Consider the following 26,763-nt stretch of genomic DNA (forward strand, 5'->3'; position numbering starts at 1 on the left):
GTTACTGTTCTGACATGGTTAAGGCAACCTGAACACTACTATTTGGGAACATTTCTATTCTTTTGTTTGACTTTAGAAGCAATTACATCAATTGTCACCATCCAAAAACTATTTTTTTTAATCAAACATAACACTTGAATCGAACATAACATGAACTTGAAGACATTCCAACAGAACTGTGTACAGGATGTCTAAAGAAAGGGCAGAGACCTGTTCAGATACCTGCTTGGTGCATCTCTAACCAATCGTTTCAGCCTTATAGCAGTTAGTGAACACTTTCTTTGAGTAGTTTTAGAATATATAACTGAATGATGGTTATTAAGTTACACTGAAACAAAGCAGAATACACTACATTCTGTGAACAACAGATTTTTATTTAATTGATTGGATAATCCATATTTCCAAACAAAAGTAGACGGAAAAATAAAAACTCATAGAAACTTTCTCTGAATTCATTTGTCAACACACAGCTTTGTAAGGTCCCATGTGGTTTATCCAATACCAATACTTATTGATAGCACAGTGCCATGTTGGACATGTAAGACGGGTTGTTACAAACTTAATTCCACCAAAGGGAAACAAAAACAACTTAAATTCATCCTAAGCTACATCACAGTCATAAGTCCAACTAGGATAATAGTGTAACATAGACTGAGGTTTTCAAAGGTTAGTGATACATTTCTCTGCGGTATCATTACAATAAGCTCAAAGAACATGAGTCAACAGGGTTTTCCCTACGTGACAATATCATCAGAAAGCGTAAAGGAACTCGCATAGTGTTTTTAAAAAGTGCTGATGATGTAATGTAACTTATCACATGTTGTAAATGATTTTACCTTTAATGCATTACTTTAGCCCTGACTAGTGGCCTTCCAGGGTGTACCCAGCCTCTCCCCCTATGACTGCTGGAATAGGCTCCAGCTGCCCCATGACCCTTAACTGGAGTAAGCGGGTATAGAAAATGAATGAATGCATTACTTTAATACAGCTGTGACGTATGCTATGTTTAGCATCACAGGCGTATTTGTGCACATTATCCATGAACAACAGTGTCCGAGTTCATTTTCTGTGCTAGCATGACATTATGAAAACATAATACCTGTTATAACAGGTAACAAGAGATTATGGCACAGTCATAAAATCAATGCTCAGTGACAAAATCTTTGTTCTAAGGCAAGTACAGCCAGTTTTGTAAAACATCCCGTCCCTACCCTAACTACCCAGTCCTAAAAGTTCAGTGCTCTGCCAACAGCTAACATCTGTGGTCATAAAAGAGGAACGGAAGCATGTATAGAAAATAATAATGTAAATGTATTGTGTCATTACTGTGATAACATGTCACGAGATAAAGTGGGAATTTGAATTAAAAAAAAGATAAATCAAATGGCAGAGGGGTAGCAAAAATCTACCAGTGCTGTGATTTTTAAGTACAACTGAATATGTTTATGTCTTGTTTAGTATATAATGCAAGTGCCTGCGCTTTTAGTCATACAATGCATGGATATAATCAAATTATAGACAACCAAACCAAACAAACCTTAATCACCAATGCTACCACAAAATCATGTGAAACAATATGTATTTTTCAACTTTGGCACCAGCTGATTATAAGTATAAATTTTGTTCATTGTTAATACGGGTTTCAGCTTTTGTTTTTGTATTCATATTGGCATTCTGCCCACCCCAGAACCTGAGCTTTTCCCATTGAACACTATTATGCTATAGAGGCCTATAAATCAAAGATATACTGTACATATGGACACAATCATGACTTTCCTTTCCATATAAACAGGGCTAATACAAACACACACAATCAAACACATCATCTGCAAAAGTCCAAGATATTTTGGCATTTATCTTTTTAATGGCTTCTGGTTTTCTTTCAAAGATTGGTACATTTACCATGGGCTGTATGCTCTCGACTATAGAGTTCCATTGGCAAAGCCCTTGTTCAGTACTCGCCATACTGCGGTTCTCTGTATGTGTAGGCATAGCACCAACAATAAAGCAAGTTTATGGTTTGGGACTGACATCTAAATGAGTCCAACAGACCTGCTGGTGAACTGTGCATTAACCTGTTCCACCAACATGTCCATCTGGTTCCACATCTCAAAGGCAGACTGTTCTGTCATATCACAGACTGCAGTGGAGCACTGAGTCTCTCCATTGTCCATGATCCCCTTGAAAAAAAGGTGAAAGTTTGGCTGCCTTGTATAACCTGGATTATAAGATATCATCTTTCTGGGTTTCAAATGGAATGCAGAGAGAAATGCTTTCTCAGGGAAAGCTGTGAACTTGAATGCAGAGAATAAAGTGAAAAAAGTATGTATGGATGAAAGTTAAATGGGTGTTCAGCCTGACATCTTTTCATTTTCAAGGTCCATTCTCGTTGTAGTGGAGGGAGATGGGTCGCTCCCGCTGCACAGTGGGCATGTAGGGCCAGTTGTAGCTCGAGCCAGACAGTAACATGTCACGAAGCAGTGTCTCAATAGGCGTCTTGCCCACTAGACGCACAAAAAACAGTTGCTCGATGACTGGAGAGGATACGATGCGCAGTGATGGCAGGCGTAAGAGGAGGCGGCCAAAACGGTTTGGCTGGCTAGGGTACTGATTCCTTACATACTCCTCCAGAGCACACTGGGACTTCTCCTGGATGCTCTCCACATGGGCCACATCTGACAGCCCCATTGCATCTAAGAGAGGAAAGAAAATAAAGACTCATGGTTACTCAGTGCAACTGTACCACGAACAACCGTGTGTGTGTGTGTGTGTGTGTGTGTCCTTGTTCGCAGTGAAGACAGCATTCTCGGCGTAGTGCATAAGCCACCACCTTACTCGATGAAAAATATGGAGCACACATCTCTTACATGATCTAATTAAATGCACTTGTATTATTGAAAATATTTACAATAAAATAGTCACAAAGGAGCATTCAGTTATGTTGATGTTACCAACATGCCGTGTCACGTGAGCAACTTTTAAAACATCATTTCCATCATTCACTGCTTTAAGACACTCTCCTTAAAGCTTTGATGAGGCCATCAGTCATAATTTGAAAAAAACCTGAAAACATACTAGCTAGCGTGTTGCCCGTGGGGATCCACGGGATCTAGATTGGGTAGTGTTTATAAAATAGGTAGCTGACATTTTTCAAGGGTGGTAATAAATTGTGCAAAGTTTCTGGAATGAGCTGGAATGGTGTATGAATCCAGAATATTTTTAGAGGCTTAGATCAGTTTTTAGAAGAACGCAACCCTTTTTTTTTCTTCCTAATCATGTAATTTTTTAATGTATTTAAAAATTGTTTGGGTTCTTATTATCATATATACACTACTGCTATTGCTATTACTATTATCATTATTATTATTATTGTCATGATCAGTGGTGGGCACAGATAACCAAAAAAATTAACTTCGATAACAGATAATCAGATAACTGAAAAGTTATCTTTGATAAAGATAAACCGATAAACCACCCAAAAATGTACTGGAAGTTACAGATAACCGATAAATTCCAGCATTGTCTCTGATACATTTGCAACTGCTAACAAGCTGAATTTGAGTTTTAACACCACGATCACTTTTGGAAGCATAAAAAGCGACATAAGATCCAAATAATGAGTTAGCACTTCTATGTTTGAACATGCTGCTCCCTTTTGGAAGCTACACGGCTACAATACCCTGAGAGCAGCCACAAAGCCTAGCTCTCTACCAATCACGATGCTCCGGTCAGGCGGAGGTCTTGAAAAATAAAGGCATTCCTGACTTATGGTTTTGTGTGAATACTGATAGAATAACTCCATTAATGTCAATTCTGTAATTTGTACAAAGTTAAAATATAACATATATCTTTTAATGTTGAATAATGCACTAATTCTGAGGTTTTGTAACAAAAACAGACAGATCGCAAAGGATTCTGGGTAAATGTGCCTCTGCTAAACACTGATTGGTTCAGTCATTCATTATGTAAACCAACACGTTAATGTGACATGTGTCATGTGTTGGTGTTTACAGATAAATGTGCTTTTGTAAAATATTCCATTTTTTATTTGTAAAAACAGGCATTTTTACGGAGCCCTGGAAGTGTCATTGCAAAATGTTCTGCATGTGGAGAGAATGTGCGCTCTTATTAGTGCCATGCGCACGTTTTATGATGTATTGGCTTGTCAATATTGTCTTGACACATAAATGTTGGCTTTATACTGTGCGAGTTTTGGCACTTTTTCAGATGATTTTTCATTTGTGTGAGAAATTTTTGGACCGAGTTTCAGGTTAATCGCGCGTCCTGCATCGTGTAGTGTACATGGAGTAACAAGCTGCGTTCAACATCTCACGACCACCTCCTGATCGCCGATCGTATGGTCGAATGAAAATCAAACCTGTTTGATATTATTCTGGTCTGGCTGCTGAAGAGCTACAAGCATCCAACCTCTCGCACTGTGCCTGTGCAAACACCGCAGATCTATCTTGTAATGTTTTTTGTTATTGTTGTTGTTTTGTTTTTAAACTTAATTTGTAAAAAAAAAAAAAAAAAAAACATTTGCAAAGCCAAAAAGTTGATTTGACAACCATCTGATATAACCGGGGTCAAAATAAATAGAACACTGCCATCTACTGGTGCCCAGATGCTTAATACTTAGGGCGAATACTGCCATGAACACTACTGGCCAGTAGATGGCAGTAAAGGCCTTGAAACTTGCCAAAACAAAATTCCAGATAATCCGTTTCTGCTACATTTAACATGCGTGGAATTTAACAAACGCAAATACAATAACATCTATAAACCCAGAGAATATATTCACGAGAGTTTTAGGCACTAGAGTTTAATGCTGCTGTCCGTGGAGCCTGAACAGAGTGTCTGAAATGCATTTGTCCTGTCGTGAACGTACTGAGATTACCCATAATGCACTGCTGGGCACAGAATGTGCTCACAAAACCTTAAAAATTATCACATTACTTTAAAACTAAAACATATACCTGATGTTTTCACTTTATAAAACTTCAGGCATGACAGTAATTTTAAATAACTTGTCCAAAATTAGTTTGGTTAAAATTTGAATCATAAGTTAAAAATGTATGCCTCTGGATGACTTGGGTGATATTGCCAGCGTATTAGTATGGTGGAAATTATTTATTTATTTATTTATTTTTTTTGGTCATCAGTTCTCTTTTGTCTGCAGAGGGTAGAGTGGTTTCTCCTGAAACTAGCTCGCATCTGTTTGCAGAGGATAGAACAATACATTTCTTAAGAAACTTTCAACAGGTAGGTCTCAACTGATTTTAAATTTTAAAAATGCTTGATGCTGTTCAGCTTCGTTTGCTACATTATCGGTCTAAAAGTTATCGGATGACAATTAGTCCGATAATGGTTTTTAAAGTTATCTAAAAAGATAATCTGATAATGAAAACATTATCTTCGATAATTATCTGTTATCAGATTATCGGAAGTGTGCCCACCACTGGTCATGATTATTATTTTATTTTATTTTTACTTCTATTTTGTAATTTGATTTTTAAATTGACCACAATGGAAATGTTTTTTCACTTTCTTGTGTCATCCGTGAATTTTTAGCATATTTTCAATTTGCATTGAACTTACTAAATAAAATCACGCACTCACACTTTTAATATAAAGATGATTTACTGACAGATGTATAATGAGAGCAAACAGCAACTGGAAGTTATTTTTGTCCTTTAATCCAACAAGTTTGAAGAATCTTGCTTGAAGCAGGCATTTAAAATATGTATCTCCTCGAAACCTGCAGTTTGTGTTCATCGACGTTTACAGCTTTTCCTTTTCCTCCCATCTGCAGGTCATGTTCTGCCTCCCACCTATACTCACACCTTCTCCACTTACAGCTGCCACCTTGGCAAGAGTCTCACACAACTCGAGTATGGAACTCTGCGTAATACTTTTTGCACCCTCGATCTGCACAAGGGATTTAGTGAAGGTCAGACGTGTGAAGTTAAAACAAAGACACATTTTAACTGTCCTCCACCAAATACACTTCATTCAGTAGGAATGCAGTCATTGTGTGGTCATGAACCCTGAACGAACCCCTGTTGAGAAGAGTGTAATTTATTTTCTCAAAAAATGTATTTTTTTTTCCTTTTTTAGATTTTACCTGCAGTTTTCCGACTTCTGCTACAGGTCCTCATCATCGCCTATCACTTTGATCTGTCAAAGTGGGCCAGCACAGTGGCTTAGTGCTTAGCACTGTTGCCTCATAGCAAGAAGGTCATGGGTTTGATTCCCACCTGCAGGCTTTCTGTGTGGAGTTTGCATGTTCTCCATGTGTTTTGCATGGGTTTCCTCCGTGTGCTCCAGTTTCATCCCGTATCCAAAGACATGCAGGTTAGGTGAATTAGAAACTTTATAACTGTCCAGGTCTCCCTTGCAAAAATAGGTCTTGATCTCAATGGGACTAACCTGGTTAAATAAAAAAAAACTGTCCCTTTTAACTGTGATCTTACACGTGTCCTGCTGGAATTAATTTGTGGATGGCAAAAAACTACAACTCTTTCAATTATGTCTTGCTATATTTTAATCATGTGTATTAAGCCCTTTCCATGCCCTGTGAGCATTATTTTATAATTGGTCCTGATTCTGTTTCATTTTTCTACCCCTTGGGGAGCAAGTGGACAGCTTTTTGTCAGGGTGCCATTTTGGGATCCTATGTGATGAAGGAGTTACTGCCTGGTCGGGATTAGTGAATCTGTCCGTGCGAGTGAAACCACTTCCCATGCCAAAGCGACACCTCTGCAGGGGTGCTTTCGTGCCAAGCGCTGTGTTCTTTTTTCTGAGCTTTGGCAATGCAGGAGTTTACAGGGGATGAGGAATCAAGGCGGCAGTACTGCGATGCCCATTCCCTGATGTGGGTTGATGGCAGTGGGCTAGAGAGTTGGAGAGTTGGAGAGGTGGGAGGGATATCAGAGCTTGTTAGCTCATCCTCTGGGTCTGCAGCAGACATGTAAATTTACTTCTCTGTAGTCTATCCAAGTCTATTTTGTTGCATTCAGATTTCTTTGTTAACAATATGCGTGAGTGTGACTAAATATATTGTTTAAGGAGTCTTTGTGCAAGACTCGTGTAATTCTTTTGATAAGTGTTCAAGTTGGCACATCTGCCTGCATACAAGAAAGTCACATAGGATGCTCAGGGCTAGAGGGGTTATGTAGGTCATGGCCATGGCTGTGTCGAATCTGCCTTCTCACTGAAACCCACCATGTATAATTCAACTCCCGTGGTGGGGGCAGGGGTCCAGGGGTCTGCGCTGAGCTTAGAGTTGCATTCAGGGAGCTAAGGGAGGAGGGGTGGATGAATGGTTTCAATAAAAGATGGGAATCGTGATGGAGAGATGGCTGATGAAAGCATGGAAGCGAAAAAAGTGGTGGATCCATAGCCACCCACATGGAAGAGAGCTCGGTGTAGATGCTCGCTACATGCAGAATGAATCTGACAGGCCAGGCAAGGCAATAAAAAGAAGAAATGCAATAAAAGTACTGGCAAGCGACATCTCAGTTTTGGTGTCTTCGCTACTTATTTCCCCTTGGGTCACAAGGCATGATCTCTCAGCGAAATGTCCCAGATGTGACAGTGTTTTGGCTGGCAGTGGAGCCTGGTGACTGTGGAGATTAACCTCAACAAGGCTTGTACATAAGCAGTATCAAAACAATGAGTGTCTCAGTGTCTTCCTGAAGATGCAGAACTATTATATCATGATTTAATCTTGTACTGCCAAATCAATGGCAGAAACAATGCTATTACAAATGGTGAGGCACTGGGGAGGTCGCTAAACACTAAAATAAAAACTCATAAGTTAAAAATTAAATCACATCTTACTATAATTTAAGGCTCATGTGGTGCATGTGAGGCATACTACTTGCTTCGTGAGGGAATGTCAACTATGAAATTTTGACTTTGACTTGGGTGGGCACAGTTCAGCTAATCTGATAACCGATAATTATCGAAGCTAATGCTTTTTCTAGGGGATTAGCTTTTCAGATAATTTTTAAAACCATCATCGGACCAATTATCTTCCGATAAATTTAGTTCCGATAACTTTTAGTCTGATAACATTTTTTTTTTTTTTGCGGGTAAAGTGAGCAAGGTTTAACAGTCAAAAATGTTTGTAAACCCTAAGATCAAACATTTTAGTCTGTCTGTTGCATGTTTGTGGCAGACTGGCTGTCACTTGCTGATATCATTATTAAGTGCAAAACGTGACTGGCTAGTCGACGTAGGGAGCATTGTGGGTAGTGTAGTTCAGATTCACTTTGGGCGGTAGTCATCGTCACTTTGGATGTGAGTCGTCGTATGCTCGACACAAAACAAAACAGACTAATTTTAACATTATTTTATTTCTTTGTGGCTCATGATATAATTTAATCACCAAGACTCGGTGGGGGAGAGGAGCTCTCACGACGCAGCTATGTACAGAGGGAGGGACTTTTCTTCACTGTTTAGACAGTTTTGGTTTTAAAAAAAGGTGCTTTATGTGGATTATTTCTTCAGATGAATCCCACTGAAATTAACAGGTAAGAATTTATATTTACTATGTGTCTTTTATTCTATCAGTCAATGCATTAATGGCCGCGTCTGAATCAATGCTAAAAGTTATCGGTTATCTGTTATGAAGATAATTTTTTTTTTTAATTTATCAGTTTAACATCATAAAAGATAACTTTTCAGTTATCAGATTAATGGTTATCAAAGCTAACTTGTTGGTTAGCTGTGCCCACCACTGGGTGTGCTTACAAACAGTTCCTTTCAGGAGAAGGGGATGGGTTGTCTGCTTGGGTGGGTGCCATTCAGGACCCAAGGCAGTTTTGTATTGTAGCGGATGAGGCAACTTAAGGCGCCAGCACTAGTACATGCTGCCAGACGTGAACTGTCATGATGACCAATTGGACCTGTGTCAGCGGTGAGAACAGACTGATGCAAATAGCTAAAGAGGCTCATTGAACTCTCCCCAAGAATCCAAACCATAAACATGGAAGACAACTGACAGTCACATCAGAGAAGATTGAAATGGTTGTCGTTGGTCCCGTGAGACATATCCACTAGTGTGATCAGTGAACACTGGGTCATTCCATCTGAAACCACCCAGTTGTGAAAACAAAACAAAACAACAAAAACTAGCATATTGGCATTTCACCATAGCTTTGTAATAGGAATAACATATCAAACTGACAGAACAGAACTGAGGGGTGACCTGGGAGCCTCTGCGTGACTTGTGATGGAATGACCCCACTGGCATTGGTTGAATGAGTCATTTATCACAGTGATAAAGCTAAAAAAAACCTCAGGGTGATCTTTGAGTCTACACTGAACTTTGACTTGTGTATGAGAGACATTACTAAGAATGCCCTTTTCCAGTTTTACTGTACAGCAAAGATCCAGTCTATTCTGTTGAAGAGTGTGAGGTCCTCAGTTGGTTCAGAATGCTGCTACTGGAGTTCTAAACATGAAGACAACTTGACCATATTACCTCAATTTTAGCATCACTACTTTGACTTCCGCTTCATGTGCGGTCAGAAGTTAAAGTTTTGGTATTAACATATAAAATTCTGAGTGGCCAAGTGCCGTCTTATCTGGTAGATCTTGTAAAGGCTTATGTACCTTCCCGTGCCCTGCATTCTCACAGTCCTGGAATACTATGTACCAAATGTAAAAATGAAGTAACAGAGACAACGCGAACAACGGCGTTTGATACTTTTTAATCGCCGTTTCATCCTGTCCCTTCCTGTAGTGCCGCAGTTTACACCACCGTTATTCGGCGGCCGGCGTTGTATCCCTAACCAACAGCGTATAAAATGGAGATAGAGCCCACATCGGTGTACACAACAGCGTTTTAACCGGCGATAGAGGCAGACAAAACGGCGGCGCTAGCGGACAGTACGCCGTTCTAAATGCCCACTCCCGGTTAAAATGGCGTTCCAAACGGCCGATAGACTGCGGTCAGTATAAAAACGCTAGCGCGCTGCATGCAGGCCTCTCACTCGCGGCCAGCTCTAGATATTTTTGCAGAGAAGCTCCAGTATGCCTCCTAAAAGAAAGTTGGCAGCAGCAAGGACTTAAAGAAGAAGGAAACCAAGAGGTCTGGTTCAGAAGCAGAGGGGAGGCCTGTGGTGGAGACGGAGCAACACGTTGAGGAGGGGGAAAGGAAGGAGAAGAAAAGGCAGATGATCTCCCTCCCCCTGCAGTGACAGAAGCATGTATTCCTGCTGCTTCAGCCTATTATACTCTGGGGGCGGTGCCTATATGCAAATGATCCTGGAGTAACGTAGGATTTGCCTGGATAAAAACCTGGGTATTAACCAGCGGTACACAGGGCATTATCGGCAGCAGCAGAACACCGCTGTTCTCACACGCATCTTAACCTGCGATTGTAAAGGATAGAACTGGGTATTAACCCCCGTTGCCTGACGTGTGCCGGATGCTACGGCATCAAAACGTCGCTTTATTTGGCGGATTTAGCGGCGTTTTATCCGCCTATTTGCGGATAGTACGGCGGTCAAAACACCGGTGAAATGCTCCACCCCTTTCCACCACGAAAACAGCCGGAACTACAGCGAACTTCAGTCTACGTACTACCCGCCGACAAAACCGTCTATGTGTAAACGGGAATTAAGGGTGTAACAAAGATTTAAAAAAAAAATACAACTATGGCTTTACATCCAAAAATTTGGCCCTCAAAATGCAGGCAACAGTGTGTCAGAGAGGTATAAATTAAAAAATTTTCTGGGGGTAAACGGTCCCAGTCTCCCCTACAGTGCTGGCTGTGCAGTACACTGCAGGAGAACTTCTCCCACAGCCGCGCAGACTGACTTTTCAGTCAGTCTTTTCCTACAGCCACGCAGCAAGTGCTGGTGGAAAAGACTGACTGATGTCAGTCCACACCACAGAACCTTTGCACGCTGTCCCACAGAAAAGGCACGTTATGAGGAACGAAAGGGGGGAAAAAAACATGACTGTGTGAATTAAACAGCGGACGATTCTTTTTTCTTGCCTGCAGCAGACAAGAGTCCCGGTCGTCATGATTGACAACTTTAAATAGCTTTGACAGAGGTTGATGAATAAATTGTGGACCTGCTTCTAAATCAGAACCAGCAGGTCCACATAAATGTAGAGAAATGGTCATTTTCACACCCTCGGAAACAGTGCAACAGTTTCCAAGGTATATATATATATATATATAAGGATTCAGTCTAATCAACCTCAAATTTTGGGTAGTGTTATCTGAGTATAGGACATATAAAATTGATAATAAATTCATACCATTTTCATCATTAATTGTGTTCTGTATTTCTCAGTTCCTGCCTAACGGACTGGCTGGACCTGATGAAGTGCTGTCTGTACTGCCCATACTGACTGCTGCTCCCAATTATTCAAGTTGCCTTTGCTGATTGTGATCTGTATCATGGTTGAGCCGACTACCGCCAACCTAATCTCCAAATCTCCACCATCAAACTCACAGAAATTTTCTAGAAATACTTTAGAACTGAGGAAGTTGCTTGGATTGGTGGTGAGATGTCTTGGGGACCAACAGGAGGCCTGGTTGGTGTGGAGTGAACATCTAGAGATCTCCGTGACTGAGATCCTGTGTCAGTATACACACAGGCTACATGGGAATTTATTTATTTTTTACAACCGAGGAAATGAACTGGATGAGAGGTGTAATGTCGTGAAGTTGGTGTTGCATAAATAAGATCATGCATCGACACACACACTTTTTGTCTCTATGCAACACATTAAAATCAGTTAGTTTCATGGGTGGCTTGAACAAATATGTGATAGGGGTTTACTCACTGAAGTCGGGGCTTTCCAAATGCCCAAGCAACACTACAGCGTTAATGTTTACATTTGGAACCGATAAGTAATCTAACACGGCATTAGATGTACCACTTTCATTCAAACAGAGCAGAGGTGAAATGGATTTGAAGGAATCTGATCTCAAAATGGTCAGAACTTATAGGAATGACTGTTCTATGTCCTTTAGGCCTGGATGACTACAGATGAAAGCAATAAATTACAATTCCTTCTTAAACTTTAGTGTTATGTGTCGACGCGGGTTGAGGAGCGGACCTGCGTCTGACGGAACCCAGCGCTAAAATAACCAGAAAGCGGTTCCAATAACAAAAACTATTTGTTTCACCCTCTGGTGCATAATAAAGTGTAGAAACTAAAACTGCGTCATTCTGGTGGAGTGAAGGCTGGCACGCTCTCCAGCGCCCAAAAGGATCGAAGCCCGGCGCTTCTGGACTCACTGTTGCAGCCAAACACCCCCCAGGTGGACACGACAAACCGACTCTCTGCGAAGGATAGAAGAGGTGAGGTAAGTCAGCAGTTACAACTAATATCCTTCAAAAGACACACACTATCAGCAACACATTCAGGTCTGTATTTTAAGCTTTATGCAAATGAGCAGCTTCTCACAACAGGTGGAGGATCACTTGTCCGCACGCCACAGCAGTGAGAAGCAAGCTGCACAATTCTCATCACAATTCAAATATACTGCGTAACAAAATACCAAGTTACTATCAACAAGTAGTCAAACAATTAATCACCTCTGATGTGTGCTGACAGCATGTGTCCCTCACCCTTCCTGCTTCACAGGCTCGATGTGTCAAACCCAGGCGCGGTCCTCAGCGTCTCACAAACGAACATCACAAGGTCGAGTTCCCGGCAATTCTGCTTGAATCACACATGCCTTAAAAGCAGAACGCCATCTAATTATCTGCTTCAGCTGAAAATCTTTAAGGTTGCACGTGAGCACCATTCACAGGTGCTGCACATGATGTTGATGAGAGTGAAGGACTCTTCAGCCAGCACCTTCTCCACAGACAAATCAGTTTTCATGCCACCTGGAGAGCAAAGAAAAGAAAAGAACACCAAAATGTCCAGCCACACCCCCCCAACACACAACACTTTAGCATACAAATCATGATTTAGAGTCTTACAAAGGGCATAGTTTGAATCTCTACATTTTCAGTCACTAGTATTACTGTTGGGGTTAAAATGGATTCAGTGGTTTGAAAAAGTGAATGTCTGAAAAACACCCACACCATGATGCAACATTTGTTTACTATTGACTTCAGCAGCTACTGCAAGAGTCACATTTATGATAGAAATGTTGAGACATCCATAGCATACTCAAAGCCTGGTCCTGTGGGATTATTTATGTAGTTGGGATATACTGTTTGCTTTAATTACCAACATCATAGGTGTCAGTCTGGAGTCAAACTGTGCATGAAGCAACAATGGAAATAAAATCGCAAATGAATCCTAACCTTTAAATTTTAATTAAGGGTCCAAGATCGACTACAGCTGGAAATAGTGGGGCTTTGCAATCACTGTTTCCAGTTCCAGTGGAGCTGGGAATGGTATTAATTTATTTATATAAAGCTTAAGTTATTAAAAGGAGCATTATAGTTCAAAAGATGGCAACTTTATAGAGGTGAGCAGACAGCTTGGAACAGTCAAAACAGATAGTGTTACATATCTTTGCAACAGTAACTCATATAAACATGAAATTTGCCACAAGGATACAGAAGAACAGGCAAAGGCTGTTTGATTAATTTAGTAAATGTATGTCGATAAGGGGTGCTATAATTGCAACAAGAATAATCTGAACAAATGCCCAAAATTTTCATGGTATGATTGGGGCTGGTGTCTGAGTTTAACTCTACAATCTGGTGATGATTGCATAAAGTGGGCATGCCTCATTATGCGATTAACGCTCAAAAATACCTCCCTTCAAAATTAAAAAAAGCCACCATAAATCACCCATTTGTCCTAAAGGGTTGAAACTTTTCCAGCATATAGAGTTAGGAGTTAGGGGTCCATAAGGTGTTACATTGTTTGTTTGTGGACTTAAAGAAAGCTTTTGACAGAGTGCCAAGAGAAAAGGTGTGGTATTGTATGAGGAAGTCTGATGTGGCAGAGAAGCATATGAGGGAGGTGCAGGATATGTGCAAAGACCATCACCACACTGAGTCTGGTGTGCTTGAAGTTCCTTGCTATAATCAAAATACCTGAGGATGTTTTTTTGTTTTTGTTTTTTTTTCTGAACACTATTCCCAATGTGCTTGGTCAGGGAGTGGCTCAGGTTAAACCAGAAGAAGCGGCTTTAACTGACTGATATTGTGATTGTCATATTTTTAAAAAATCTTAAATTCAATCCATTGTCCAATTACCTCTGTACCATAAAGAGTATATTTCTACCAGTGTTGTTACAATTTGGTAGAACACTTTGTTGAACAGATGTGAAGGTAAATTAGATTTTGAATATTGATAAATATAGGCTGACAGACTACATTACAGCATAGTTACCTGGATGCACAACACTTCATGCACATGGTGGGAACAAAATGTACACACTGGAAAAGTATGGACATCTTACTTAAATTTAGTCCTCTTGTAGGCAAAGTTAGCATGACAGCGCCATTGCCCATGTGGCGCTGCATGTTTTGTGGCTGCATCATGAGTCAATTCAATTCAATTTTCAATTTATTAATTTATATAGCGCCAAATCACGACAAAGTCGCCCCAAGGCGCTTCACATAATTCACAACACAAATTAATCTAAATTCAAAATTAAAAGCAAGAAAAGCACAGTTAAAAGATAAAACACAGTAGAATAAAAAGAAATTACAAAGCAAACACAAACAGATTAAAAAATTAATGATAAGGCAGTCTAAAAAAGTGGGTCTTCAGTCTTGATTTAAAAATCTCCACCGTGTCAGACTGCCGAATAACAGCAGGTAGATCATTCCAAAGAGCCGGACCACGGCAGGAGAAGGCTCTATACCCCACAGACTTTTTGTTCATCCTCGGAACACGCAGAAGCCCTGCGCCCTGCGAACGCAAAGGCCTCGCAGGTACGTAGGGCTTAACCAAGTCCACCAAGTAGGAAGGCGCCAGTCCATGAACAATTTTATAAACCAACAATAAAACTTTAAAATCCAATCTGGCAGAAACCGGTAGCCAATGAAGGGATGCCAGAATGGGAGTAATGTGGTCAAACCTTCTACATTGTGTCAAAATTCTGGCAGCAGCATTCTGTACCAACTGAAGTCCTCGAATGCTAGACTGCGGCAGGCCAGAGAATAAAGCATTACAATAATCCAATCTAGAAGAGACAAATGTGTGAATCAGAGTCTCAGCATCAGCCATAGACAGGATGGGGCGAATCTTTGCTATATTTCTCAGATGAAAGAAAGCAGTCCTCGTAATGTCCCTAATGTGGAGGTCAAAGGACAACGTAGGATCAAAGATTACCCCAAGGTTCCTCACTTTGTCAGTATGATGTATAACACATGAACCTAAGCTAAGCGCCAGCTGATCAAATTGGTGCCGATGTCTTGCTGGGCCAAGAACCATCATTTCAGTCTTATCAGAGTTCAAAAGTAGAAACTTGCTAGACATCCAACTTCTCACTGCTGCAAGACAGTCCTGTAAAGATTTTATGTGGACAGGATTTCCAGCAGCTATCGGCATATACAACTGAGTATCATCAGCATAACAATGAAAAGCAACCCCGAAACGCCGCAAAATGTTCCCAAGGTGTTATGTGCAGACGCGAGTTGAGGAGCGCGACCAGCGTCTGACTGAATCCAGCGCTAAAATAACCAGAAAGCGGTTCCAAAAACAAAACATTTATTTCCCTTCTGTGCAATAACTGTGTACAACATAAATGTGCGGTTTGTCTGGCGAGGTGAAGGACGGCTTGCTATCCAGCGCCCAAATGGATCGAAGCCCGACGCTTCTGGAACCAGACTCACCGCCAAACACCCACCAGGTGGACACAACAAACTGACTCTGTGAAGGATGGAAAAGGTGAGGAAAGTCAACAGCTACAACAAATATCCTTCAAAGGCACACACTATCAGCAACACATTCAGGTCTGAATTTAAGTTTTATGTAAATGAGCAGCTTCTCACAACTGGTGGAGGATCATCATTCCGTACGCCACGGCAGTGAGAAGCGAGCTGCACAATTCTCATCAATGTTCAAATATACTGCGTAACAAAATACCAAATTACTGTTAACACGTATTCAGACAATCATCACCTCTGATGTGTGCTGACAGCATGTGTCCCTCACCCGTCCTCCTTCACAGGCACGATGTGTCAAACCCAGGCGCGGTCCTCAGCGTCTCACAAACGAACGTCACAAGGTCGAGTTCCCGGCAATTCTGCTCGAATCACTCATGGCTTAAATGCAGAACGCCATCTCATTATCTGCTTCAGCTGAAAGTCTTTAAGTTTGCACGTGAGCATCATCCACAGGTGCTGCAAGTCATTAGGCCTGCACGTGAATATCCTCCACAAGTGCAGCCAATAATGCTGATGAGGGTGAAGGACTCTTCTGCCAGCACCTTCTCCACAGACAAAAAAACAGTTTGCATACCACCTGGAGAGCAAAGAAAAGAAAACAACACCAAAATGTCCAGCCAAACCCCCCAACACACAACACAAGGGGTGCCATATACAGGGAAAAAAGCAAGGGACCCAGGACGGATCCCTGCGGAACCCCGAACTTCATGCCCTTAAAGTCAGAGGTAGTGTCATTGCACAAAACACAATGGGAACGACCAGACAGATAAGACGTCAGCCACACAAGAGCAGTTCCAGTAATCCCGAAACAGTTTTCTAGCCTATCAAGTAGAATATGATGATTAACTGTGTCAAACGCAGCACTGAGATCCAACAACACCAATGCTGTAGTAGTATCCGAGTCCATTGCTCGCAGAAGATCATTAACTACTTTAACCAGTCCCAGCAGAAGACTGCCCCTCCCTGAGCCTGGTTCTGCTGGAGGTTTCTTCCTGTTAAAAGGGAGTTTTTCCTTCCCACTGTAGCCAAGTGCTTGCTCACAGGGGGTCGTTTTGACCGTTGGGGTTTTACATAATTATTGTATGGCCTTGCCTTACAATATAAAGCGCCTTGGGGCAACTGTTTGTTGTGATTTGGCGCTATATAAAAAAATTGATTGATTGATTGATTGATTGATTGATTAATAAGTGCTGTTTCTGTGGAGTGATGTCTTCTAAAAGCAGACTGCAGTGGCTCAAAAAGGTCATTCTCAGTAAGATAGTCCTCAAGCTGCCATGAAACCACCTTTTCCAGAATTTTAGAGCAGAATGATTGATTTGATATCGGCCTATAATTTTTCAATTCACCAGGATCAAGATTAGATTTCTTGAGTAGTGGTTTAACCACTGCAGATTTAAAACAATTTGGAACAGATCCAGAGTTTAAAGAAAGGTTAACAATTTCCAGTCACATGCAGTCACATGGTCTGCTCTGCGTATGGGGCTTGGACCCGGGGAAGAACTGCTGGCAGGTCTAGTTTAAATGGACTGCATTTATATAACGCTTTTCCATCTGCATCAGACACTCAAAGCACTTTACGCATCAATGCCTCACATTCACCACGATGTGACGGTGCTGCCATGCAAGGCGCCCACTAAACACCGGGACCAACTAGGGGATTAAGGACCTTGCCCAAGGGACCTTAGTGATTTTCCAGTCAGGCTAGGATTTGAACCGAGGATCCTCTGGTCTCAAGCCCAACGCTTTAACACACTAGACTATCACCTCCCCTTTAGTTTATTTATTTTTCTTTTGGTAAATATTTTAAAGTGGATTTACTGGTATTTGGAGATACATTGTTCCATCAGATGTCTAGTTGATGCTTGATGCTCTGATAAATAAGCAAAATGCTGGTGCAGTACTGTGCAAATAGAAATGACATTCAGAAAAGATACATTAATGATTAGTAGCGACTGCTTGCTGTCTTTGAGGAGTCATGCACTGGGTTGTAAACCCACAAAGCATTTAATTTATTGTTTATGAAAAAAAAGGTTTATTGTATGCATTATTATACTTTAATGACACTGACAAACTGACATTTGATCTTGTTCAGTATTGTATTTGAAAATGTTCATTTAGAAATTTCAAATTTGGTCTTTTCCTGCCATGCAAATGAAAAAAAAAGAAAAATCACATTCACATAAAACCATTAAGATGTCTAAGACTTGAGCATAGTGCTGCAGTTTCAATAATTGTTTAGATTCACTAATAATAATAATAATAATACATTTTATTTGTAATGCACTTTACATTCATGGAATCTCAAAGTGCTACAGAGCAGAGACTAAAAACAAACAATGTACAGGGTCAAAAACAATAACATATATTCATAAAACATAACCAGACAGATAAAAATCAAACATTTTAAACATTTTAACATTTTTAACATTTTAAAAGGCCCTTTTAAATAAAATGTCTTGAGGCCTTTTTTAAATGCCCCCACACTCTGTGGGGCCCTCAGGGTCTCTGGAAGGGCATTCCAGAGCTGTGGGGCGACTACCTGGAAGGCCCTGTCTCCCATGGTGGAGAGCTTGGATCTGGGCTGGTGCAAGCGGTAGGTGGACGTGGTGGAGCGGAGAGTTCTTGGGGCGGTGTGTGGCGTGAGGAGTTCACTAAGGTAGGCAGGGGCAGTTCCATGTATGCATTGGTGTGTAAGGAGACAGAGTTTGTACTGAATTCTTTGTTGAATGGGCAGCCAATGAAGGGATCTGCGGACTGGAGTGATGTGGTCATATTTGCGCCTCCTCGTCAGGACCCGGGCAGCACAGTTCTGAATGTGCTGCAGCTTTTGTAGACTTTTGCCGGGGATCCCGACGAGGAGGGCGTTGCAGTAGTCCAATCTGGAGGAGACAAAGGCATGGACCAACTTCTCTGCGTCGGATTGGGAGAGGGAGGGGCGGAGTTTTGTGATATTTTTAAGGTGGAGGAAAGAGACCTTGCAGAGGTGACGGATGTGAGAGTCGAATGTGAGATGTGAATCAAATCTGACACCAAGGTTTGTAACGGATGAGGACAGGGAAATGTTATGGTCAAAGATCGAGATACTGTTTAGGTTTGAGAAGGACTGGGTTTGGTGAGGGGTACCAATAAGGATGGCTTCTGTTTTGCTACTGTTCAGTTGAAGAAAGTTGTCAGCCATCCATGCCCTTATCTCCTCCAGGCAACAGTGAAGTGCAGATGGCAGAACTGTGGTGGGAGTGGGGTCCATTTTTATATACAGCTGTGTGTCGTCTGCGTAACAATGAAAAGAAACCTTGTGTTTATTGATTATCTGACTGAGTGGGAGCATGTAGATAGTGAAAAGGGTCGGCCCGAGGACTGACCCTTGAGGCACTCCGCAGCTAACTGTATGAGGTGATGATTTGGACTGTCCTAGGGTCACAAACTCTGTCCTGCCCGTGAGGTATGACATGAACCAGTTGAGTGTGGTCCCAGTAAGTCCAACTATAGACTGGAGGCAATGAAGTAGGATGGTGTGGTCCACGGTGTCAAAAGCAGATGATAAATCCAGTAGTAAGAGGAGTGATGGTGAGCCCTGGTCCGCAGTCATAAGCAAGTCGTTCATGATGCGGACCAGGGCTGTCTCTGTACTGTGAGCTGATCGAAAACCGGACTGAAATTTTTCATACACGTTATGGATGTGAAGATGACTGTGGAGTTGGGCTGCTACAACTTTTTCCAGGACATTGGAAAGAAACGGCAGGTTTGAAATGGGTCTGTAGTGGGCCAGGATTTCGGGGTCGAGTGAGGGCTTTTTCAGATGGGGGCGAATGACAGCAGTTTTGAGAGCTGGAGGAACCTGACCGGCGTATAATGACTGGTTAATTATTGCTGTGATTAATGGACTGATGGCTGTAATGTGAGATTTTAATAATGCTGTGGGGAGAGGATCCAGCAAACAGGTGGATGGCCTCATGCTTTTTATGATCCTCTCCACCTCTGTCTGAGTGACACCTGAAAAGACAGAAAAACTGTAGAGTGGAGTTGAGAGAGTGATGTCAGAGAGAGATGGGGCTGTAACAGGGAGGGCTGACCGGATTGATGCCACCTTATTTGTGAAGAAGTCCATAAACCTATTGCATTGATCTGTACTTCTGTCGGCATGCACGTGTGTGGGAGATTTGAGCAGAGAATTTATTGCTGAAAATAGTTGCTTGGAGTTTCCAGTGCTGTTTGGGATTTTTAGTGAGAAATATTGGGACCTGGCTATGGCGAGTGCTCTGGTGTATGATTTTTGATGATCATGGTAGGCCTGTTTGAATACTTGCAAGCCACTGGAGGTGTATTTCCGCTCCAGGACACGGACAGCGGTTTTCATTTTGCGGAGCTCTCTGGTGTACCAGGGGCCTGACTTGGAAAATGTAACTGTTCTTGTTTTGATTGGTGCATGAGACTCAAGGATATTGTAGAGGCTAGAACTGTAATAGTCAACAGATCCATTAACTGATGTGAACTGTGTGACTAGTGAGATGTCTTGTACATCCTGGTTAAAAAGGTTGCTGTCTATTGCTTTTATGTTTCTAAAATGGATTTGGCGTTTTGTTTTATTGTATGGGCCTGCTAAAGGCAGTTCCATGGAGATGCACTTATGGTCTGACATGCCTAAGTCATTTACTTGCAGGTTGGTAATGGAAGCACTGTCTGTAATAACCAGATCCAAGGTGTGACCTTTCGTGTGAGTGGGTACTGTGATGTGTTGTGTGAGATGCAAACAATCCAGGAGTTCAAGGAATTCTGCAGCAGGGTGGTTTGTGGGGGGGTCTATGTGCAAATTGAAGTCTCCCAGTATAAGTGTGTTATAGGTTATTGCACAATCAATCAATCAATTTTTTTATATAGCGCCAAATCACAACAAACAGTTGCCCCAAGGCGCTTTATATTGTAAGGCAAGGCCATACAATAATTATGTAAAACCCCAACGGTCAAAACGACCCCCCTGTGAGCAAGCACTTGGCTACAGTGGGAAGGAAAAAACTCCCTTTTAACAGGAAGAAACCTCCAGCAGAACCAGGCTCAGGGAGGGCAGTCTTCTGCTGGGACTGATTGGGGCTGAGGGAGAGAACCAGGAAAAAGACATGCTGTGGAGGGGAGCAGAGATCGATCACTAATGATTAAATGCAGAGTGGTGCATACAGAGCAAAAAGAGAAAGAAACAGTGCATCATGGGAACCCCCCAGCAGTCTACGTCTATAGCAGCATAACTAAGGGATGGTTCAGGGTCACCTGATCCAGCCCTAACTATAAGCTTTAGCAAAAAGGAAAGTTTTAAGCCTAATCTTAAAAGTAGAGAGGGTGTCTGTCTCCCTGATCTGAATTGGGAGCTGGTTCCACAGGAGAGGAGCCTGAAAGCTGAAGGCTCTGCCTCCCATTCTACTCTTACAAACCCTAGGAACTACAAGTAAGCCTGCAGTCTGAGAGCGAAGCGCTCTATTGGGGTGATATGGTACTACAAGGTCCCTAAGATAAGATGGGACCTGATTATTCAAAACCTTATAAGTAAGAAGAAGAATTTTAAATTCTATTCTAGAATTAACAGGAAGCCAATGAAGAGAGGCCAATATGGGTGAGATATGCTCTCTCCTTCTAGTCCCCGTCAGTACTCTAGCTGCAGCATTTTGAATTAACTGAAGGCTTTTTAGGGAACTTTTAGGACAACCTGATAATAATGAATTACAATAGTCCAGCCTAGAGGAAATAAATGCATGAATTAGTTTTTCAGCATCACTCTGAGACAAGACCTTTCTGATTTTAGAGATATTGCGTAAATGCAAAAAAGCAGTCCTACATATTTGTTTAATATGCGCTTTGAATGACATATCCTGATCAAAATGACTCCAAGATTTCTCACAGTATTACTAGAGGTCAGGGTAATGCCATCCAGAGTAAGGATCTGGTTAGACACCATGTTTCTAAGATTTGTGGGGCCAAGTACAATAACTTCAGTTTTATCTGAGTTAAAAGCAGGAAATTAGAGGTCATCCATGTCTTTATGTCTGTAAGACAATCCTGCAGTTTAGCTAATTGGTGTGTGTCCTCTGGCTTCATGGATAGATAAAGCTGGGTATCATCTGCGTAACAATGAAAATTTAAGCAATACCGTCTAATAATACTGCCTAAGGGAAGCATATATAAAGTGAATAAAATTGGTCCTAGCACAGAACCTTGTGGAACTCCATAATTAACTTTAGTCTGTGAAGAAGATTCCCCATTTACATGAACAAATTGTAATCTATTAGATAAATATGATTCAAACCACCGCAGCGCAGTGCCTTTAATACCTATGGCATGCTCTAATCTCTGTAATAAAATTTTATGGTCAACAGTATCAAAAGCAGCACTGAGGTCTAACAGAACAAGCACAGAGATGAGTCCACTGTCCGAGGCCATAAGAAGATCATTTGTAACCTTCACTAATGCTGTTTCTGTACTATGATGAATTCTAAAACCTGACTGAAACTCTTCAAATAGACCATTCCTCTGCAGATGATCAGTTAGCTGTTTTACAACTACCCTTTCAAGAATTTTTGAGAGAAAAGGAAGGTTGGAGATTGGCCTATAATTAGCTAAGATAGCTGGGTCAAGTGATGGCTTTTTAAGTAATGGTTTAATTACTGCCACCTTAAAAGCCTGTGATACATAGCCAACTAACAAAGATAGATTGATCATATTTAAGATTGAAGCATTAAATAATGGTAGGGCTTCCTTGAGCAGCCTGGTAGGAATGGGGTCTAATAAACATGTTGATGGTTTGGATGAAGTAACTAATGAAAATAACTCAGACAGAACAATCGGAGAGAAAGAGTCTAACCAAATACCGGCATCACTGAAAGCAGCCAAAGATAACGATACGTCTTTGGGATGGTTATGAGTAATTTTTTCTCTAATAGTTAAAATTTTGTTAGCAAAGAAAGTCATGAAGTCATTACTAGTTAAAGTTAATGGAATACTCAGCTCAATAGAGCTCTGACTCTTTGTCAGCCTGGCTACAGTGCTGAAAAGAAACCTGGGGTTGTTCTTATTTTCTTCAATTAGTGATGAGTAGAAAGATGTCCTAGCTTTACGGAGGGCTTTTTTTATAGAGCAACAGACTCTTTTTCCAGGCTAAGTGAAGATCTTCTAAATTAGTGAGACGCCATTTCCTCTCCAACTTACGGGTTATCTGCTTTAAGCTACGAGTTTGTGAGTTATACCACGGAGTCAGACACTTCTGATTTAAAGCTCTCTTTTTCAGAGGAGCCACAGCATCCAAAGTTGTCTTCAATGAGGATGTAAAACTATTGACGAGATACTCTATCTCACTTACAGAGTTTAGGTAGCTACTCTGCACTGTGTTGGTATATGGCATTAGAGAACATAAAGAAGGAATCATATCCTTAAACCTAGTTACAGCGCTTTCTGAAAGACTTCTAGTGTAATGAAACTTATTCCCCACTGCTGGGTAGTCCATCAGAGTAAATGTAAATGTTATTAAGAAATGATCAGACAGAAGGGAGTTTTCAGGGAATACTGTTAAGTCTTCTATTTCCATACCATAAGTCAGAACAAGATCTAAGATATGATTAAAGTGGTGGGTGGACTCATTTACTGTTTGAGCAAAGCCAATAGAGTCTAATAATAGATTAAATGCAGGTTGAGGCTGTCATTCTCAGCATCTGTGTGGATGTTAAAATCGCCCACTATAATTATCTTATCTGAGCTAAGCACATAAGTCAGACAAAAGGTCTGAAAATTCACAGAGAAACTCACAGTAACGACCAGGTGGACGATAGATAATAACAAATAAAACTGGTTTTTGGGACTTCCAATTTGGATGGACAAGACTAAGAGACAAGCTTTCAAATGAATTAAAGCTCTGTCTGGGTTTTTGATTAATTAATAAGCTGGAATGGAAGATTGCTGCTAATCCTCCGCCCCGGCCCGTGCTACGAGCATTCTGACAGTTAGTGTGACTCGGGGGTGTTGACTCATTTAAACTAACATATTCATCCTGCTGTAACCAGGTTTCTGTAAGGCAGAATAAATCAATATGTTGATCAATTATTATATCATTTACCAACAGGGACTTAGAAGAGAGAGACCTAATGTTTAATAGACCACATTAACTGTTTTAGTCTGTGGTGCAGTTTGAAGGTGCTATATTATTTTTTCTTTTTGAATTTTTATGCTTAAATAGATTTTTGCTGGTTATTGGTAGTCTGGGAGCAGGCACCGTCTCTACGGGGATGGGGTAATGAGGGGATGGCAGGGGGAGAGAAGCTGCAGAGAGGTGTGTATGACTACAACTCTGCTTCCTGGTCCCAACCCTGGATAGTCACGGTTTGGAGGATTTAAGAAAATTGGCCAGATTTCTAGAAATGAGAGCTGCTCCATACAAAGTGGGATGGATGCTGTCTCTCCTAACAAGACCAGGTTTTCCCCAGAAGCTTTGCCAATTATCTATGAAGCCCACCTCATTTTTTGGACACCACTCAGACAGCCAGCAATTCAAGGAGAACATGCAGCTAAACATGTCACTCCCGGTCTGATTGGGGAGGGGCCCAGAGAAATCTACAGAGTCCGACATTGTTTTTGCAAAGTTACACACCGATTTAATGTTAATTTTAGTGACCTCCGATTGGCGTAACCGGGTGTCATTACTGCCGACGTGAATTACAATCTTACCAAATTTACGCTTAGCCTTAGCCAGCAGTTTCAAATTTCCTTCAATGTCGCCTGCTCTGGCCCCCGGAAGACAATTGACTATGGTTGCTGGTGTCGCTAACTTCACATTTCTCAAAACAGAGTCGCCAATAACCAGAGTTTGATCCTGTGTCGTCGAGTGGGGAAAAACGGTTAGAAATGTGAACGGGTTGGCGGTGTACATGGGGCTTCTGTTTAGGGCTACGCTTCCTCCTCACAGTCACCAGTCAGCCTGCTTTCCCGGCTGCTCGGGATCTGCCAGGGGGGAACTAACGGCGGCCTAAGCTACCTTGGTCCGCACCGACTACAGGGGCCTGGCTAGCTGTAGAATTTTCCACGGTGCGGAGCCGAGTCTCCAATTCGCCCAGCCTGGCCTCCAAGCTATGAATAAGCTACACTTATTACAAGTACCGTTACTGCTAAAGGAGGCCGAGGAATAACTAAACATTTCACACCCAGAGCAGAAAAGTGCGGGAGAGACAGGAGAAGCCGCCATGCTAAATCGGCTAAGAGCTAGTAGATACGCTAAGCTAGCGGATTCCTAAAAACACGCAAAGTGAATAATGTGTAAATAATTTAGAGGTGATTCAGCAGAAGGAGTGCTTTAGTTAAGGCACGTAAAGATTACACTGGGAAACAAATCGTAATCTAGATAACTAGATAAATCTAACTGCGCAGATTAAACAGCTAACAGATACAGAAAAACACAGCTGTGCTCCGGAACAGGAAGTGATACAATACCGCAGTGAGAGCCAACCACCAGTAGAGGCCAAGGCACAGAGTGATGTAAGAATATCCTGCAATTCATTAATGAATCCAGGGTGTGGTTTTGGAGGGCGACAAATGAGAAGTATTGATATTGTTTCTGTATGTGGTTTGCATTTGAAATGAAGACATTTGAATGTTGTCAGCTCTGGCAGTGGGACGGGAGTTACAGTTAGATCCTTGTGGTAGATGACAGCGAGACCTCCACCCCGGCCGGTGGTCCGAGCCCTCTCCAGGTAGGTGTATCCTGGAGGACAGGCTTCATTTAAAGCCAAATACAACCCTGGTTTGTGCGAAGTTTCTGTAAGGCACATAATATCAACTTTTTTGTCCAATATATGATCAAAGGTTAGACTGCTTTTATTTGTTAGTGATTGGGTGTTGAAGAGTTCTATATTTATTTTGGAGATTTACTTGGATTTTGGAAAAGTGCGGAGAAGGCGGAAATCCACCCCGTATTTTCCAGACCTCCGGTGTTGTGGTTTATTGATCCTTGTGTTGGTCGTGCTCTGATGACACAGCCGGTGATGTGTTGAGTGGGCGTCGCGGAGATGCATCCAGTGGAGACGGTGGGGTCCCGGTGGAGACGAGCTGGTGGAATAATCTCCGAATTTGTGGAATATGGGCGATCTGCATGTGTGTGGGGGTTGATGGTCGTGCAGTCTGCATTCCCCATCGCTGACTGGAGCCGCCAGGGGATGATGTGCCGGCCCGGGATGTAGCTGCAGCGAAGCTAGTGTGCGTGGTCTGTCCCAGATAGACACGCCGCTCCTGGGCTTCGATGGCTCCGTCCCGCTGATCGCCTCACACGTCCGGGACGCCGTAAGCACCTCAGCGCTCGCAGGGAGGACACAAGGATGGAGGTGAGTTTGATGCAGTGGGGTGTAGGATGAACAAAGTGAGAATACCTGTAAGTTTCGGATGTTGCTCCTGTTAGCGGTGGTGTTGACATGATGGCTCTCCTCTGCTGGGCAGCTCAGCGGGCCTGGACACTGGTGGATGTCCCCAGATAGCAGCAAACAGATGGTGATAACAAATGCAATGGTATGTCGTGGTTTTAGGGCAGCTTTAGTATATGTTGACGAACGACCGAAGAGGTACGGATGAATGAAAGTGGCAGCCAGGACATATTTACCATATCCAAAGTGTTTGTAAGACCGGTTTATTGTCAGCTTATTTGAAGATGGTGATTTAGTTCCATAAGAGTAATAGTCTGTTTGTGTTTGACCAGTGTCAAAAAGGGCAAGATTACTCAGCAGTGCATGCATCAAAAGAGCTGTAGCTGCTCCTGCCATACCTGGCGCCGCCATCTTCCTTCCTGCCGCCATCTTCCCAAAACAGAAGTGCCTGACTCCGTTGAGTTGTTCAGTTGTTCAACCCACCAACCAACACTAAATATGCTTGTGATGGTCACATTAAAAAATACAGGCTAAGATGTTCA

The 26,763-nt window shown here is 41.9% G+C and overlaps 1 protein-coding gene across 1 annotated transcript in view; it reads right to left on the bottom strand.

The window, feature by feature from the left end:
* Window positions 1-353: 353 nt before the first annotated feature.
* nr2f5 (nuclear receptor subfamily 2, group F, member 5) overlaps window positions 354-26,763 on the bottom strand; it is an 87,402-nt gene continuing 60,992 nt past the window's right edge. Inside the window, exon 4 of the mRNA XM_034174239.1 lies at window positions 354-2,693. Coding sequence (XP_034030130.1) covers window positions 2,374-2,693 — 320 coding nt within the window. The 3' untranslated portion in view covers window positions 354-2,373. The remainder of the gene's footprint in view (window positions 2,694-26,763) is intronic.

This window comes from Thalassophryne amazonica, chromosome 7, assembly GCF_902500255.1.
Source record: "Thalassophryne amazonica chromosome 7, fThaAma1.1, whole genome shotgun sequence".
Lineage (NCBI taxonomy): Eukaryota > Metazoa > Chordata > Actinopteri > Batrachoidiformes > Batrachoididae > Thalassophryne > Thalassophryne amazonica.